The 17,919-nt window shown below is 43.2% G+C and overlaps 1 protein-coding gene across 1 annotated transcript; it reads left to right on the top strand.

Moving 5' to 3' along the window:
- The first annotated feature begins 6,172 nt into the window (after positions 1 to 6,172).
- LOC139411978 (adenosine receptor A2b-like) lies at positions 6,173 to 16,520 on the top strand. The gene is made up of 4 exons (XM_071158745.1): positions 6,173 to 6,375; positions 8,201 to 8,266; positions 10,607 to 11,330; positions 14,563 to 16,520. Exons 3-4 carry the CDS (start codon positions 10,996 to 10,998, stop codon positions 15,581 to 15,583), a joined length of 1,356 nt encoding a protein of 451 aa, XP_071014846.1. The 5' UTR covers positions 6,173 to 6,375; positions 8,201 to 8,266; positions 10,607 to 10,995; the 3' UTR covers positions 15,584 to 16,520.
- The last annotated feature ends 1,399 nt before the right edge of the window (positions 16,521 to 17,919 follow it).

The following is a 17,919-nucleotide window of genomic DNA, read 5'->3' as shown; positions in this document are numbered from 1 at the left end:
ATTAAAGTGTGTTTGAACCGACCTGGCTAGGACTCTGAGAAACTTATGAGGACAGGGAGTACTTCAAATCAAATGTATTTATATAGCCCTTCTTACATCAGCTGATATCTCAAAGTGATGTACAGAAACCCAGCCTAAAACCCCAAACAGCAAGCAATGCAGGTGTAGAAGCACGGTGGCTAGGAAAAACTCCCTAGAAAGGCCAATACATAGGAAGAAACCTAGAGAGGAACCAGGCTATGAGGGGTGGCCAGTCCTCTTCTGGCTGTGTCGGGTGGAGATTATAACAGAACTTGGCCAATGAATGACCAGCATGGTCAAATAATAATAATCACAGTAGTTGTCAAGGGTGCAGCCCTTGTCAGGTGGCTTTTCATAGCCGATCATTAAGAGTATCTCTACCGCTCCTGCTGTCTCTAGAGAGTTGAAAACAGCAGGTCTGGGACAGGTAGCACGTCCGGTGAAAAGGTCAGGATTCCATAGCCGCAGGCAGAAAAGTTGAAAATGGAGCAGCAGCACGGCCAGGTGGACTGGGGACAGCAAGGAGTCATCATGCCAGGTAGTCCTGAAGCATGGTCCTAGGGCTCAGGTCCTCCGAGAGAAAGAGAGAATTAGAGAGAGCATACTTAAATTCACACAGGACACTGGATAAGACAGGAGAAGTACTCCAGATATAACAAACTTACCCTAGCCCCCCGACACATAAACTACTGCAGCATAAATACTGGAGGCTGAGACAGGAGGAGTCAGGAGACACTGTGACCCCATCTGATGATACCCCCGGACAGGGCCAAACAGGAAGGATATAACCCCACCCACTTTACCAAAGCACAGCCCCCACACCACTAGAGGGATATCTTCAACCACCAACTTATCATCCTGAGACAAGGCTGAGTATAGCCCACAAAGATCTCCGCCACGGCACAACCCAAGGGGGGGCGCCAACTAAGACAGGAAGATCACATCAGTGACTCAACCCACTCAAGTGACGCACCCCTCCTAGGGACGGCATGAAAGAGCACCAGTAAGCCAGTGACTCAGCCCCTGTAATAGGGTTAGAGGCAGAGAATCCCAGTGGAGAGAGGGGAACCGGTCAGGCAGAGACAGCAAGGGCGGTTTGTTGCTCCAGAGCCTTTCCGTTCACCTTCACACTCCTGGGCCAGACTACACTCAATCATATGACCCACTGAAGAGATGAGTCTTCAGTAAAGACTTAAAGGTTGAGACCGAGTCTGCGTCTCTCACATGGGTAGGCAGACCATTCCATAAAAATGGAGCTCTATATGAGAAAGCCCTGCCTCCAGCTGTTTGCTTAGAAATTCTAGGGACAATTAGGAGGCGTGCGTCTTGTGACCGTAGCGTACGTGTAGGTATGTACGGCAGGAGCAAATCAGAAAGATAGGTAGGAGCAAGCCCATGTAATTCTTTGTGGGTTAGCAGTAAAACCTTGAAATCAGCCCTTGCCTTAACTGGAAGCCAGTGTAGGGAGGCTAGCACTGGAGTAATATGATACATTTGTTTGGTTCTAGTCAGGTTTCTAGCAGCCGTATTTAGCACTAACTGAAGTTTATTTAGTGCTTTATCCGGGTAGACGGAAAGTAAAGCATTGCAGTAGTCTAACCTAGAAGTAACAAAAGCATGGATTCATTTTTCTGCATCATTTTTGGACAGAAAATTTCAGATTTTTGCAATGTTACGTAGATGGAAAAAAGTTGTCCTTGAAACAGTCTATGTTCGTCAAAAGAGAGATCAGGGTCCAGAGTAACGCCGAGGTCCTTCACAGTTTTATTTGAGACGATTAATTGTCAGATTCAACAGAAGATCTCTTTGTTTCTTGGGACCTAAAACAAGCATCTCTGTTTTGTCCGAGTTTAAAAGTAGAAAGTTTGCAGCCATCCACTTCCTTATGGCTGAAACACAGGCTTCTAGCGAGGGCAATTTTGGGGCTTCACCATGTTTCTTTGAAATGTACAGCTGTGTGTCATCCGCATAGCAGTGAAAGTTAACATTATGTTTTCGAATGACATGCCCAAGAGGTCAAATATATAGTGAAAACAATAGTGGTCCTAAAACGGAACCTTGAGGAATACAAATTTACAGTTGATTTGTCAGAGGACAAACCATTCACAGAGACAAACTGATATCTCTCCGACAGATAAGATCTAAACCAGGCCAGAACTTGTCCGTGTAGACCAATTTGGGTTTCCAATCTCTCCAAAAGAATGTGGTGATCGATGGTATCAAAAGCAGCACTAAGGTCTAGGAGCACGAGGACAGATGCAGAGCCTCGGTCTGACGCCATTAAAATGTAATTTACCACCTTCACAAGAGCAGTCTCAGTGCTATGATTGGGTCTAAAACCAGACTGAAGCATTTCGTATACATTGTTTGTCTTCAGGAAGGCAGTGAGTTGCTGCGCAACAGCCTTTTCTAAAATATTTGAAAGGAATGGAAGATTCGATACAGGCCGATAGTTTTTAAAATAATTTCTGGGTCAAGGTTTGGCTTTTTCAAGAGAGGCTTTATTACTGCCACTTTTAGTGAGTTTGGTACACATCCGGTGGATAGAGAGCCATTTATTATGTTCAACATAGGAGGGCCAAGCACAGGAAGCAGCTCTTTCAGTAGTTTAGTTGGAATAGGGTCCAGTTTGCAGCTTGAAGGTTTAGAGGCCATGATTATTTTCATCATTGTGTCAAGAGATCTAGTACTAAAACACTTGAGTGTCTCTCTTGATCCTACGTCCTGGCAGAGTTGTGCAGACTCAGGACAACTGAGCTTTGGAGGAATACGCAGATTTAAAGAGGAGTCCGTAATTTGCTTTCTAATGATCATGATCTTTTCCTCAAAGAAGTTCATGAATTTATTACTGTTGAAGTGAAAGCCATCCTCACTTGGGGAATGCTGCTTTTTAGTTAGCTTTGCGACAGTATCAAAAATAAATTTTGGATTGTTCTTATTTTCCTCAATTAAGTTGGAAAAATAGGATGATCGAGCAGCAGTGAGGGCTCTTCGATACTGCACGGTACTGTCTTTCCAAGCTAGTCGAAAGACTTCCAGTTTGGTGTGGCGCCATTTCCGTTCCAATTTTCTGGAAGCTTGCTTCAGAGCTCGGGTATTTTCTGTATACCAGGGAGATCATTTCTTATGACAAATGTTTTTAGTTTTTAGGGGTGCAACTGCATCTAGGGTATTGCGCAAAGTTAAATTGAGTTCCTCAGTTAGGTGGTTAACTGATATTTGTCCTCTGACGTCCTTACTTCTCAAGGTTCCCCTAATCTCGGGGGAATGGAACTGTCGGCTAGGTAATGATACACAGTGGTGAGAACTATGGAGAAGGATAAAACTCACCTACTGTTTGTGTGTATGTATGTGCGTAGGATATCTACTGTTTGTGTGAAAGTATGTGCGTAATTAAGGAGCCTGGTATAAAATGGATGTCTTTGTATTCTTGACTTTAGAACGTTCTCTGAATAAACTGTACAGACCTTTTGCATAAAGCTGAGTCTTTGCCTAATTATTATTATACCCACGGTCTTACAAACCTCGGGAATTGGTCAAAGCTATTGATTGATTGATAGTTATTATCATTGGGATTGAAAATTCTCATGACACTTAGATTGGAACTGGGTGCTATGGTCAGATAAGATGTAAATAGAGCTTTTTGTGGTTTTGGCTTTGAAAGAAGGATGCATATGCAGAAAAGAACCTCATACCTACTGTAAAATATGGTGGTGGATCTTTGATTTTATAGGGATGTTTTGCTTCCACTAGTCCTGGGGCTCTTGTTAGGGTCAACAGCATCAAGAACTCTACCAAGTACCAGGACATTTTAGCCAAAAACCTGGTTGCCTAAGCCATGAGGCTGAAACTTGGCCTCAAGTGGATCGTAAAGCTAGACAATGACCCAAGCACACATTCAAATCCATAAAGAAATTGTTAATTTACCACAAAATCTACATTTTGCAATGACCATTTCGGTCTCCGGACTTGAACCCCATTGAGAACCTGTGGTTTGAATTGAAGAGGGCAGTCCATAAGTGCAGACCGAAGGATATCAAGGCTCTGGAAAGATTCTGTATGGAGGAATGGTCTGAGTTATAGAAAAGGCTTAATGCTGTTATCCTCACAAGGGCAAAAAAGTGGTGGTACACAAAGTATTGAAAACGGGTGCCAATAATTGACACCTTTTTTTAAATTACTTAAACATATTTGAGCAATTGTATAAAATATATATATTTTTTGCATAGGCCTATAATATAGCTCAGTATTTGTATTTATAAAGTATTTTTTGCCATTCATTTTGGAGGTGACTAGCTAGAATATATCAGTTAGCTAACCATTTCCAATAACAGCAGTTCTATCAGGAATCAAGGTAAGACCCCGATGCAGACACGTCAAATTGACAATGGTTTAATATTCCAACAGGGGCAGGCAATAGACAGGTCAAGGCAGGCAGGGGTATGTAAACTAGAGGTGGGGCAACGGTACCGGACAGCAGGCAGGCTCAGGGTCAAGCAGTAGGGGGAGAAAAAGAGAGACTGGAAAAAGCAGGAGCTGAGTACAAAAATGCTGGTTGACTTGTCAAACAAAACGAACTGGCAATGGACATACAAAGAACACAGGTATAAAATACACAGGGGATAATGGGCGACCCCCCCCCCCCCCTTCTGGAAACAGAAGACAAAGGGCTGTGAGACATAGGGTTGACTCTGGGCTTATGAAAGGTGTGATGTATACGAAGGGTACGGTGCAACAGAAGACAAACAAACAAGATCCCGGGTGGATAGCCATACCTTCTGCCCGAGACAATGCCGGGGTCCGATGGCGATCCTCTTGTCATCGATACCTGGAGGTGGTCTTGAGGAGGGCCGACCAGGCTCTCTTGCAGGTATGATGACAGCGGCGGACAAACATCTGGTCAGAAGGTACGCCGACCTCTTCCTCGGGGAAGAGCGGGGTCTGATACCCCAGGGAACACTCAAACGGAGATAGGCCCGTGGCAGAGCAGGGAAGGGTGTTGCGGGCGTACTTGACCCACACCAGCTGCTAGCTCCAGGAGGTGAGGTTGAAGGAGACCAGGCAGCGCAGAGTGGTCTCAAGATCCTGGTTGGCTCGCTAAGACTGGTCATTGGACTGGGGGTGGAACCCAGAGGACAGGTTGGCAGATGACCCAATGAGGGCGCAGAACGCCTTCCAGAACGAGAACTGAGGCCCCGAGTCGGAAACCATGTCCACGGGCAGTCCATGGATCCGGAAGACGTGCTACACCATGAGCTGGGCCATTTCCTCGGCCCAGGGTAGTTGGGGGAGAGGAATGAAGTGAGCGGCCTTGGAAAACAGGCAGTGGTTGCAGAAGACCAGCCGGAGCTTACAGAGGAGTCTTATTCTGAGCACAGATCGTGCAGGCGGAGACAAATGCGGCGACATCCGGAACCATCATAGGCCACCAAAACGTTGTTGCACGAAGGCCAGGGTCTGACGGGACCCCAGGTGGCAGGCAAGCCTGGAGGAATGGGCCCACTCCAGGACCACAGCGCGGACAGTGTTAGACATAAACATCCGATTACCGGCTTGACATTCTTGGATCCCGGCCAGTACGGTTGAACCGTGTGAACAGCAGGACCCATCTGGCTTGCCTGGAGTTGAGGCGCTTGGCGGTGCGGAGATACTCCAGGTTCTTGTGGTCGATCCACACGATGAATGGGTGTTCCGCCTCCTCCAACCAGTGCCTCCCGAAGCTCACGATTCCCCACATCATAGTTATTTTCAGTAGAGTTGAGGCGATGGGAAAAGGCGCAGGGATGTAGCTTGAGGTCCAGGGCAGAACACTGGGATAGGACCGCCCCCACTCCAACATCAGTAGCATCTGCCTCCACCACAAACTGACTGGAAGGGTGCAGATGAACCAAGATAGGAGCTGTGGACCTCGGCAACGCCAGGCCAATGACAGGCATTCCACATTTAACCCCACCCACATGTGAAAATCAAAATATCAAATTGTGTTTGGATTTATAAGAAAAAATAAGAAATCCGTTTTAAAATGTGTGTCTAAAAACAAAACAACTGTCCGTTTTCTCATTCTGTGTTGCTCGGTTTAGTGTAGAAAAGTAATTATCAGCACGAACACCGACCATGCGATCACGTGGTGTAAATCTGGTCAGCCTGAGGTATTGAACGGAGAATCGGTAGTGAAACAGTGGGAGCGGAGCGCACAAGTAGCCTAACAAATGGAGTTTCCCATTTCTTATTCTTCACAACGGGTTTTCGAGGAATTATGTTATTTTATTAAGCGATGATTATAAATATGGTGCAAACTCATTTCTAAAAAGATTGTAATTCATTTCGAATACGACGAGGCATACATTTAAAAAGGTACGTTTTTTTTATTGAACATAGAATTGGATAGAAGTCAAGGGGTTTGCATTTAGATTTTTTTAAACTTTTTAATGAATAGCCTAATTAAACATTTTGTTAGACAATGTAAGTTTATACAACAGTTAGTGCTGGTGCAATCAAAATGATTTTCGGCCAGGTACACAGACACGGGACAGCCTATGCAAGGCTTACAGTGCCTTCAGAAAGCATTCACACCCGTTGACTTCTTCCACATTTTGTTGTTACAGCCTGAATTTAAAATGGATTAAATTGACATTATGTGTAACTGGCCTACACAATATCTCATAATGTCAAAACAGAATTATGTTTTTTTTTTAAAAAAAATTTTACAATTTAATAAATACGCTGAAATGTCTTGAGTCAATAAGTATTCAACCCCTTTATTATGGCAAGCCTAAATAAATTCAGGAGGAAAGATTTCCTTAAGTCACATAATAAGTTGCGTGGACTCACTTTGTGTGCAATAATAGTGTTTTAACATGATTTTTGAAAGACTACCTCATTTCTGTACCCCAAACATACAATTCTCTGTAAGGTCCCTCAGTCGAGAAGTGAATTTCAAACACAGATTTAACCACAAAGACCAGGGAGGTTTTCCAATGGCTCGCAAACAAGGGCACCTATTGGTAGATGGGTAAAAAAAAAAGCCTACATTTAATAACCTTTTGAGCATGGTGAAGTTATTAATTACACTTTAGATGGTGTATCAATAAACCTGGCCACTACAAAGATACAGGCATCCTTTCTAACTCAGTTGCCAGAGAGAAAAGAAACAGCTCTGGGATTTCCCCATGAGGCCAAAGAGGATTTTAAAACAGTTACAGAGTTTAATGGCTGTGATAGGAGAAAACTGAGAATTGTAGTTACTCCCCAATACTAACCTAAATGGCAGAGTGAAAAGAAGGAAAACTGTACAGAATAAAACATATTCCAAAATGTGCATCCTGTTTGCAGTAAGGCACTAAAGTAAGCCTGCTAAATATGTGGCAAAGAAATTAACTTAATGGTTTGAAAATGAACCGTTATGTTTGGGGCAAATCCAACACAACACATCACTCAGTACCACTCTTCATATTTTCAAGAATGTTGGTGGCTGCATCATGTTATGGGTATGCCTGGTTCAGTCTGCTTTCCAACAGACACTAGGAGACAAATTCACCTTTCAGCAGGACAATAACCTAAAACAGAAGGCCAAATACAGGATACACTGGAGTTGCTTACCAAAATGACGGTGAATGTTCCTGAGTGGCCTAGTTACAGTTTTTAATTAAATCGTCTTGACAATCTATGGCAAGACTTGAAAATGGCTGTCTAGCAAATATTGTACAATCCAGGTGTGCAAAGCGCTTACATACTTGGATTAATTAATAGATAATAGATGAATAAAATGGAGTTAGAAGAGTGAACTAGAAGTCCAAACACTTGGAATTCTATCCAATTTGGAAAAATGTCTAAAAACATGTTTTCACTTTGTCATTATGGGGTACGGTGTGTAGATGGGTGAGATTTTTTGTATTTTTATAGATTTTGAATTCAGACTGTAACACAAGAAATGTGGAATAAGTCAAGGGGTATGCATACTTTCTGAAGGCACTGTATATTATGGATAATTGTGTCCAATACATTTTGGGAAGTTTTTTAATCACTTTATGTGTTTCTAGATATTATGTTTGCACAGATCCCCTTGTGTGTTATGTTGTTTGTAAATCATTGTATTTAAACATGAATGTGACTGTCCTTGTCTAGCAGTGTATCATTGTTTTGTTACTTGTCATGTTTTGTGTTTTTTTGTGGACCCCAGGAAGAGTAGCTGCTGCTTCTGCAAAAGCTATTGGTGATCCAAATAAACAAATACTACAGGATGGAGGTGAGTAGATAGTTAGGGATACTAATACTGTCACTTACTGGTAAGGATAATGTTGATGGGTGTGCCAAGTATATTAGGTGTTCCATTTTACCACAGTGGTTTTACCTCTCCAGGTAAGTGTATTAAAGTGGGAGTCAGATTCCTTATGTTCTCTGGTTTCCTCAGCAAACAGTCGTACATTAAGATATTAATGTGCACTTATTGAGGCCCTGTATGTTCAGTTGGTTTATCTTCATGGGAATGATTTAATTAGCTTTTTGTGTCAAGCTTGAACATATTTTGTGTCAAGCTTAAAGTAACTGTCCAGAGAAAATCTAACATTTATAAATTCATATTCTGTTAACTCATACCTAAATAATGTTTTTGTTTCATCCTATGCTCATATTTGTGACCAAAGCACAAATTTGATATAATGTTGTTGTTTTTTTTAACCCATCCTCAAACTTGTATCGCAAACAGACCATTTAATTTTTTTTTGCTATTTCCTCATAGAGGATGATGTCATCGATGAGCTGGCCAATCAGTGGTCTACTTACATATTTATTTTATGACCCATATACACCCACACCCTTCTGTTGTTGGGGTACGTCTACACCATTCCAACACAGAAAAGCTGCTTTTTAACATGCTTTATCATAATTTCTTGGAATTACAACAATTTCACGGAATTAATGACCCTTCATATTTCATAGAAATCTGGAAACACTAGACAGTTACTTTAAATAATACTTTTAATCTGAAATGCAGTATCAAAGCACTACCCTTGGTTTAAATCCAACCACCAGGGTCCACTGTTCAGCAGAATACAGTCAGAACTCTTGTTTGCTACAGCTGTTTCACAATGGAATAAAAATGAATTTAACATTATAGACTATACTTGGACTATTCATACCCCTCAAGTGCTGTCAAAGGGGACAACTGAAATACCCTGTTATTGCCTCGTTTTTGACTGCTGTTGTAAGGCGACTGAGATAGGGTCACATATGCAGTCACATTGAGATGTCACTTCTAATCCAGTTGTAAACTTTATATTGAAGGTACCACTTTGTACCTTCCCTGGTCCTTTTGTGACTAGGTCTGTGTGAGGGTGAACAAAATTTTGCCTTTTCTTTTCACAACTGCATTATAGGCTTTTTGCAATGCAAAGGGTTTTTCCTACAGTATACTAGTCTATGGCTTTCAGATCTGTCACTGTTGGGTTACATGTGCTCCAAGACTGACACTATTTGCAACAGCAGCCTCTGTGCCTTATACTGTATGTGTGTGATACATTTAAAACAGTAACTGAGATTGGTCGGAAAAAACCTCAGTCCCACCTGAATGGAAATGTTTCTGAGAGCAAAGGCCTTTCAGTTCCATCACAACTGCTCTCTCCTGAAACCATGAGTAACCTCAGAAAACATCCTTGGCTTCACTGTGGTAATTCTCCATAAACATGATCAGAGTTCTGTATGAAAGGAGTTTGGAAACCTCTTCACACTCATATTTAATTCCTGGGAAATTGAGCGTGGCACAGTGACCACAGTTGATTGACAAATTAGACCTTTTTTAAAACAATTGTCTTTTCAAGTGTAGATTATGCCTGCTGTAGTCCCGAACCACATACTGTACTACTTTAATTGTTTTTATTCGTTTTTTTGTTTTTCTTGAGCATGACGACACCCTTCTCTAACGAAATTTGAATGCTTAATTTTGTGTCCTGATAACCTCATTTAGTGATTGTCTCTGGATGTCCTCAAGACTACTTTCTCCTTATCAGGCAGGGTGGAGGTGAGTAGGGGGACATAGAAAATTCCAGTCCCTGAAGCATCTGACTGTTTCCTCTCTCTGGTACAGCTGACATTTAACTGTCACTGGGATAGTGGCTCCATAACACCACCGTGTCGTCATGACATTATTTCCTCTAGCCCTGGTTTACAGTTTAGTGACTGTTGTTAATGGTAAAAAGGAGGATTGGTGGAAAGTCAGTTATCATGTGTTAACATGACCACTGCAGTTGCCCAGGTAGTGTAATGTAGTCAGTATACTGTAATCCGTAGTCAGATGTCAGTGCTCACTATTGCAGATCTTGATGTTGGTTCGGATCAAATATCAATGATGATGACCGGCAGTTGTATGGGGAATGCAGTACATTGTCTATGTAAAGTAAACAGTACAATTGTTATTTGACTTGCTACATTGGAAATTCCAGAGTATCATGGCAGACAATACATTGTAATTTATTGTTTGACTTCAAATGTGGTTAATATTTGATGGAAAGTCTCTTATTCACTGGTATTTTGTGTAGTCATTTCTGCATTCAGCATTTCCACTTTATTTACTCTTTCTTCCCTTTATCAGCAGCAGTATGACGCCCATGTGATCACTTCCTGGCTCAGTCTGAGCCCCATCTGAGTTTCACAGGGCTGAATCTTCAAACAGTGGCGGGGAAGGACTTGAGAGGAGAGGGCCAGACAGGACAGCAGATACCATAACAGAAAGGAGACTGTCATGCCTTATATGTTAAGTGAGGAGAATGCCTTAGCCTTTGGACTGCTTATCTGACCACCAACTGTGTGGGACTTCTAAGAGGCTTTAAGGTGAAGTGGTCTCTGTGTGGAGAGCTCAGCCATAGTCCCAGGCAGTGAGATACCCCCTACAGAGTAAGCGAACTGCTGCCAGGCTGCAGCTATGGACCTTGAGGAGAGTGGTCCTCCCTCCTCCTCAGTGACCTCGCTGCTCTTCTCACCATGCTGAACGATGCTGCGTCTGTCATCTACATTGTGCTGGAGCTGCTGATAGCTGTACTGTCTGTGTTGGGCAATGTGCTGGTCTGCTGGGCCGTCTGTCTCAACAGCAACCTGCAGAGCATCACCAACTTCTTTGTGGTGTCCCTGGCGGTGGCAGACATTGCTGTGGGAGTGCTGGGTATCCCCTTTGCCATCGTCATCAGCACAGGCTTCTGCTCCAACTTCTATGGTTGCCTCTTCATTGCTTGCTTTGTGCTGGTGCTCACCCAGAGCTCCATCTTCAGCCTGCTGGCCATTGCCATAGACCGCTACATCGCTATCAAGATACCCCTCAGGTCAGTTCCAAATTGTATGAACATAACAGAGAGTGTGTTAACCATTTTAAACATATTACTGCTGTCGCGCTGCTTTCCACTCCCATATACGGAGAAAGAGGTTAGACCAGGGGTGAGCAAACAACTTTTTTGGGGAAAGTATTATTTTAGGTTAAAAAAAAGTAGAAAGTATGTAGAAATGATATTGGACCCTTTAAATAACTGCCATTTTTCTGTCCCGCAAATTGATGCTGACTAACAAATTGGCCCATAAGAAATTGGAGCGGCCAAATTTCGAAATCCCTATGTGGCCCTTGAGTCAAAAAGTTTCCCACCCCTTGGTTAGGCTTTTCAAAGATTTAAATCTACCCTTTGAGGCTGTATAGGGTTATTGATTGATTTGCCTACCCAGGTTGCAGGTACATTGTGTAGTTCATGCTTTATGCCAGTAGCACATTGCTACATTTTTCTTAATCTTAAAATCTGTGTGAGATATTTTCAGAATAGAGTAGCAGAGGCTATTTTTAAATGAACTTTAGGTTTTTGGACCAAATGGCCAGATGAGCTTTTGATTTCCTCAGTGGAACCAGCTATAGTCTCCTAGGAGGCCATCTCACCCAAGACCAGTTAACTGTAATCTCCTCTTACTAATAGTTTATACAGACCATAATCCCCATTCAGAACTATAAACATGTAAAAAATAAAATAGCTGTTCAGACCAGTCATTTATTTTCCTTGATATACAAATATAAATTACATTATTCCCTAAAATGTATTATTAATCAGTAATTACTTATACACTTTCTGGATAGTGTGTGTAGATTGTTGCTCACACACTCTTTTCAACCTCACTCCTACTGGCATATTTGATAGTGTGCATTACCTAAAAACAACATGCCATTCACTCCCTTTTTATTGCGTCCAAGATTGCTGTTCTGTTGTGTCCCTGGGATGTGTTAAGGGCATTTGTGCATGTCTGTGTTGCTGCACGGGGGGGGGGTTGCTGTTTTCTCACAGCTAACCTTTGAACCTCAACGTCTAGAGAATGTGACAGAAACAGGCCCAAAAAAATCAGCTGCACTCCCACACTGACCAACAGACACTTGAAATAGACTTCCCTTCTAAATACTGACGTTTTGTTTTTAAGTCTCTTTTTATAACTTAGATGAGAGGTTTTCCCATAAAAAGATAGTCTAACCACATTTCCATCCAAACATTTCATGCAGATGAATTACCTGACGCATGAAACAAGTCAATGTTATATATGCCGACAGACAATTTGTTAGTTCGACATGGTGGGATCTCTTTGTGTCTGTTAAATGAATTACACAAGAAAAGCGGTGCAAACGCCTTTATGCGCAAATATTGATATAATAACCATCATGTCGAAGTAAACTTAGAGTCACGCAATGATACACCATATATACAAAAGTATGTGGACAGCCCTTCAAATTAGTGGATTCGGCTATTTCAGCCACACCTGTTGCTGACGGGTGGAAAATTGAGCACACAGCCATGCAATCGCCATAGACAAACATTAGCAGTAGAATGGCCTTACTGAAGAGCTCAGTGACTGTCAACATGGCACCGTCATAGGATGCCACCTTTCCAACAAGTTAGCTTCAAATGTCTGCCCTGCTAGAGCTGCCCCGGTCAACTGCAAGTGCTGTTATTGTGAAGTGGAAACGTCTAGGAGCAACAATGGCTCAGCTGGAAATGATAGGCTATATAAGCTCACAGACTGGGACCGCCAGTTTTTACCGCCGTAAAAATCGCCTGTCTTCAGTTGAAACACTCACTACCGAGTTCCAACTGCCTCTGGAAGCAAGGCCGGCACAATAACTGTTCATCGGGAGCTTCATGAAATGGGTTTCCATGGCCGACTTGCCGCACACAAGCCAAAGATCACCATGCGCAATGCCAAGAGTCGCCTGGAGTGGTGTAAAGCTCTCCACCATTGGACTCCAGAGTGATAAATCACGCTAAACCATCTGGCAGTCCGACGGACAAATCTGGGTTTGGCGGATGACAGGAGAACGCTACTAGCCTGAATGCATAGTGCAAACTGTAAAGTTTGGTGAAGGGGAAATAATTGTCTAGGGCTGTTTTTTATGGTTTGGGCTGGGCCCCTTAGTTCCAGTGAAGGGAAATCTTAACGCTACAGCATACAATTACATACTAGACAATTCTGTGCTTCCAACTTTGTGGCAACAGTTTGGGGAAGGCCCTTTCCTGTTTCAGCATGACAATGCCCCCGTGCACAAAGCGAGGTCCATACAGAAATGGTTTGTCGAGATCGGTGCGGAAGAACTTGACTGGCCTGCACAGAGCCCTGACCGCAACCCCATTGAACACCTTTGGGATGAATTGGAACGCCGACTGAGAGCCAGGCCTAATCGCTCAACATCAGTGCCCGACCTCACTAATGCTGTTGTGGCTGATTGGAAGCAAGTTCCTGCAGCAATGTTCCAACATCTAGTGGAAAGCCTTGCCAGAAGAGGGGATGCTGTTACAGCAGCAAATGGGGACCAACTCCATATTAATGCCCATGATTTTGGCATGAGATATTAGATGAGCAGGTGTTCACGTATTTTTGTTCATGTAGTGTATGTTGTGTTGTCCTCCCACTACGACTCGGGAAAGCATGCAGTTTATTAGGCTACAGATGAAAGAATTGATGATGAACTTCGCAGTGTGGTGGATGTTAAAGGTGATGAGCTTGATGCTCCTTTCCAATAAATATCAAGGGTCTTATTCTGGTGACATGATAATCGATGCTTGGCGCCATTTGATAAATACAAATAATATTGCTCTTATCCATAATAATCTCATAATGTAGGTAGCCTACCTGCTGTATCTCTGAGCTGTTGGCTAGAGTGCATGTGTCAAGACTGGAGTAGGAACATTTGCTAAATAACACAACAGTTTTTGTGACAAAACCATCAGTAGATTTGAAAATGTCATCACGCACAGCCTTTTATCTGCAAAAAGTCTGTTTGATGGTAACATCTCTGGTGGGAAAATGCGCATATTGTTTAATAAAGATTTTAGAATATTCTCATAAAAATTGGTCACAAATTGGATGGAAACCTAGCTAATGATGTGCCTACTATTATAGTGTTTATTATTTAACTCACTATCCCTTAACTTCTGGGGGAGTCTAACCCTCCAGAGAGACAACTTATCCTCCTCCAGCCAAGAGAGCCCATAATGTGTGTCTTACTGACAGTCCATATCTTTATTATTCCCACAGGTACAATAGCCTGGTGACAGGCCAGCGTGCCAAGGGGATAATTGCTGTCTGCTGGGTGCTGTCCATCATCATCGGCCTGACCCCGATGCTGGGCTGGAATAAGTTCACTGAGCGCCCCAACAGCACCTGTCCCCCAGGCCTGATGGAGTGCCTGTTTGAGGATGTGGTGGTCATGGACTATATGGTCTACTTTAACTTCTTCGCCTGTGTGCTGATGCCTCTGCTGCTCATGCTGGTCATCTACCTGCGGATCTTCATGGCAGCTCGGCATCAGCTGAAGCTCATAGAACTGAAGGCTGTCCACGGGGGGAAGTCCCACTCCACCCTGCAGAAGGAGGTCCAGGCGGCTAAGTCGCTGGCCATCATCGTGGGCCTGTTTGCCATCTGTTGGCTGCCGCTGCACATCATCAACTGCTTCACCCTGTTCTGCCCTCAGTGTGCCCGCCCGCCCCTCTGGATCATATACGTTGCCATCATCCTCTCTCACGGCAACTCAGTGGTCAACCCCTTCATCTACGCAAACCGCATCCAGGAGTTCCGCCACACCTTCAAGAGGGTCATCCGCCGCCATGTCCTGTTCCGCCGGGATCTGTTTGACAGTGGTGGCAGCAGCCACACCTCCACCCACAACAGCATCAGCGGCTCAGTAAGGGTTAAGGCCAATGGCCTCCGCTTCGACCTCTTTACCGAGCACAGCAGCAGCAGCTGTGAGAGCTCCCACCCCTGTCATAGCCATATCAAACCTGCAGGCGGCGTTCTGAAGCCAGCGCCCATTCACAATCACCCTCTTACCGTGATTAGCTCCCACAATGACAGGGAAAGCCCCCCTGTGCCACAGCCTCTCAGACAGACACATACACACCCGTTATGTCATCCCCTGCAGTATGGGGACCAGCAGCAGTCTCACAAAGGTCCAGAGGTGGAAGAGGTAAAGGACAGGCAGGATCTCTCCCCTGTCCAGGTCAAAACACTGTTCTATAAACATAAAACCTGCTTCACTGAGCTCACTGAGGTGTCCTAATGGACACAGAATGGGCATTAGACAGCTACAAAGGATCCTTATCACCTGGCCTTTGGTGTGAAATTACTGCTGATGTGTACATTTTTTTGGAGTCAGCTCAGAGTAGATTACTGGGCAGTCAGGCTGACAATCTGAGGATCAGAGTTGGGTTGTATCCAGATGGTCTAATTCCACATACTTGGAGGCATTCTATCGCCAGGGATTGTAACCGTTGGTCCTGAATGAGTACGAAACGAGGACCTACACAAGGGCAGGCATGCAAAGCCTACTGTACATTCACCATGCGGAAGAGAACAACTTATTTTGGGGGCATGAACGTTAATGTGACTCGAATGGTTAAATGTGATTCTGTTTACGATGTTTATTCTCTTGCTCTGTGACGTGTCTGGTGCTTACATCGGAATCCTCACAATGGACTTTTGTTCTATGATAACTGGTGAGGTTTTAATAAATCCCCTTTATGATGAATCTTGTGTGTTTGGGGATGGCAGGGATGTTCCAGGTTCGTGATGAGGGGACGGTACTACTGCATTGATTTAGAATATTTGTGCACCATACAGATGGACATGATAAGAGCAATCTCTTAGATGTTCAGGTTTATGATCTTGCAAATGTATGAATGCTCAAAAAATGATCTGCGTGTTTTTAAATGATAATGGTTTTAAACTATTTTGAGGAATATCTAAACTACCGGGCACTTTCTCAACTTGTCTAACTGTCATTAACACAAACCAAAACTGTTGAGCTGATCGTTGAGATTACACAGACAATTAAATGGCCAAAACAATGAATCAATGACACATACAGCTTACATTTTTCACTGAATATACTCTCAAGAGTTACATAGCTATGGCATTCTCTGCATTTTCACATTTTCAGATGCAATACAGGACGCAATACCTCCTGTTTGAAAATAAAAATTTGTATGTAATTGTCATCTGTAAGTGTATTTGTTTGCGTTTCCATGTTGCACTGTTTACGCATTACAATTACTGTACAGCTTTCCCAACTATTGATCAATAAGCTTTCCCAACTATTGATCAATAAGCTTTCCCAACTATTGATCAATAAGCTTTCCCAACTATTGATCAATAAGTGCAGAGAAAGTTCTAGGGCTCACAATGGCTTTGCTGCAAGCAGGGAGGAGTTTTGGACAAAGGGAAGTGAAGCTCCAGAGGCAGGCTTGCTGGTGAGTCTGGGGAGGGAGCAGACTAGAGCAGACAGGCCCTCTATGGGGATTTATGTCCCCTATCACAAGCTGTGAGATCCTCAGATTTCTCCAGCTTTCCCAGCTTTTATCCAAATTCCCTGATGATTCCAGGTTACAGGGTTACAGGGCATTCTCCTTTTGATATTCTCTCAGGGGCTTCCTGAAATGACATTTGAATGTTTTTTAAAAGATGCTCCCAGCCTAGTTGACTGGTGTTTTCTGCACAACAACATATTGTCTCTCCCCCCATTTCTGACATTACTAAATCAGATTTCAGCAACTCACCCTTTTAGCTGTGGCCATTCTGACCAATACATCTCTCACTCACCACTTACCTGTTTTACAGTGTCATCCTCACTCACATTTATTTTTATTCCAGTCTTACTGTACTAACCTCCACTGTTGATATAAGAAAACGTATGAACATGTATGCACTCACTACTGTAAATCGCTCTGGATGAGACCGTCGGCTAAATTACTCAAATCTAATGTATAATGATATACCTGTGACTGTCCTAAGTGACCTGGGGGGTTATGTTACCTTCCTGTCATGACTCAGTGATGACCATTGGTCCTGATACTGTACATGGTTTACTGTACATTTGGCCATGAGTAATGGTGCTCACTGAACAAGACTAATCTAATTCTGTCACTAAGTGGTTCTCGTGCCTCATTCACTGTACAATCTATCAAGTGTTCGATGGTCTGGTATTCTTGCCTCACCTGATTGATAGTGTGATTTGAGCAATGCCATTCTCTTCATGGTCATAGAGGGGGAAATACTAGTTTATTCATAGTTCAGTGTTGATGGTTTCACTCTCACCAGCCCTGCTTGATGTAGCATATACAAGTCAGCAGGCCTTGCCATGAATGGACTTAGGTCCTCAGATGATCTACTGCACCTGTCATTGTTATGGTGGTAAGTAGAGAATGTGTGAAGTGTCTTCAATACAACTTGTGTGGTATTTGTGAAGTAAGAGGAAAAGCTGATTCCTGCCCCTAACATCTTTAAGCATAAAGACAGAATATTGCTCTCTTAGAGTTGTTGTGATGAGACTTGTGGTAACAACTGGTTTGCCATTGTAATTCGCTAGATAGTAGTGTAGCATTGTCTCTATAGGTCATA

This window comes from Oncorhynchus clarkii, chromosome 6, assembly GCF_045791955.1.
Source record: "Oncorhynchus clarkii lewisi isolate Uvic-CL-2024 chromosome 6, UVic_Ocla_1.0, whole genome shotgun sequence".
Taxonomy (NCBI): Eukaryota; Metazoa; Chordata; class Actinopteri; order Salmoniformes; family Salmonidae; genus Oncorhynchus; species Oncorhynchus clarkii.
The sequence above is the reverse complement of the archived record's forward strand: the minus strand, read 5'-3'. Positions and strand labels throughout refer to the sequence as shown.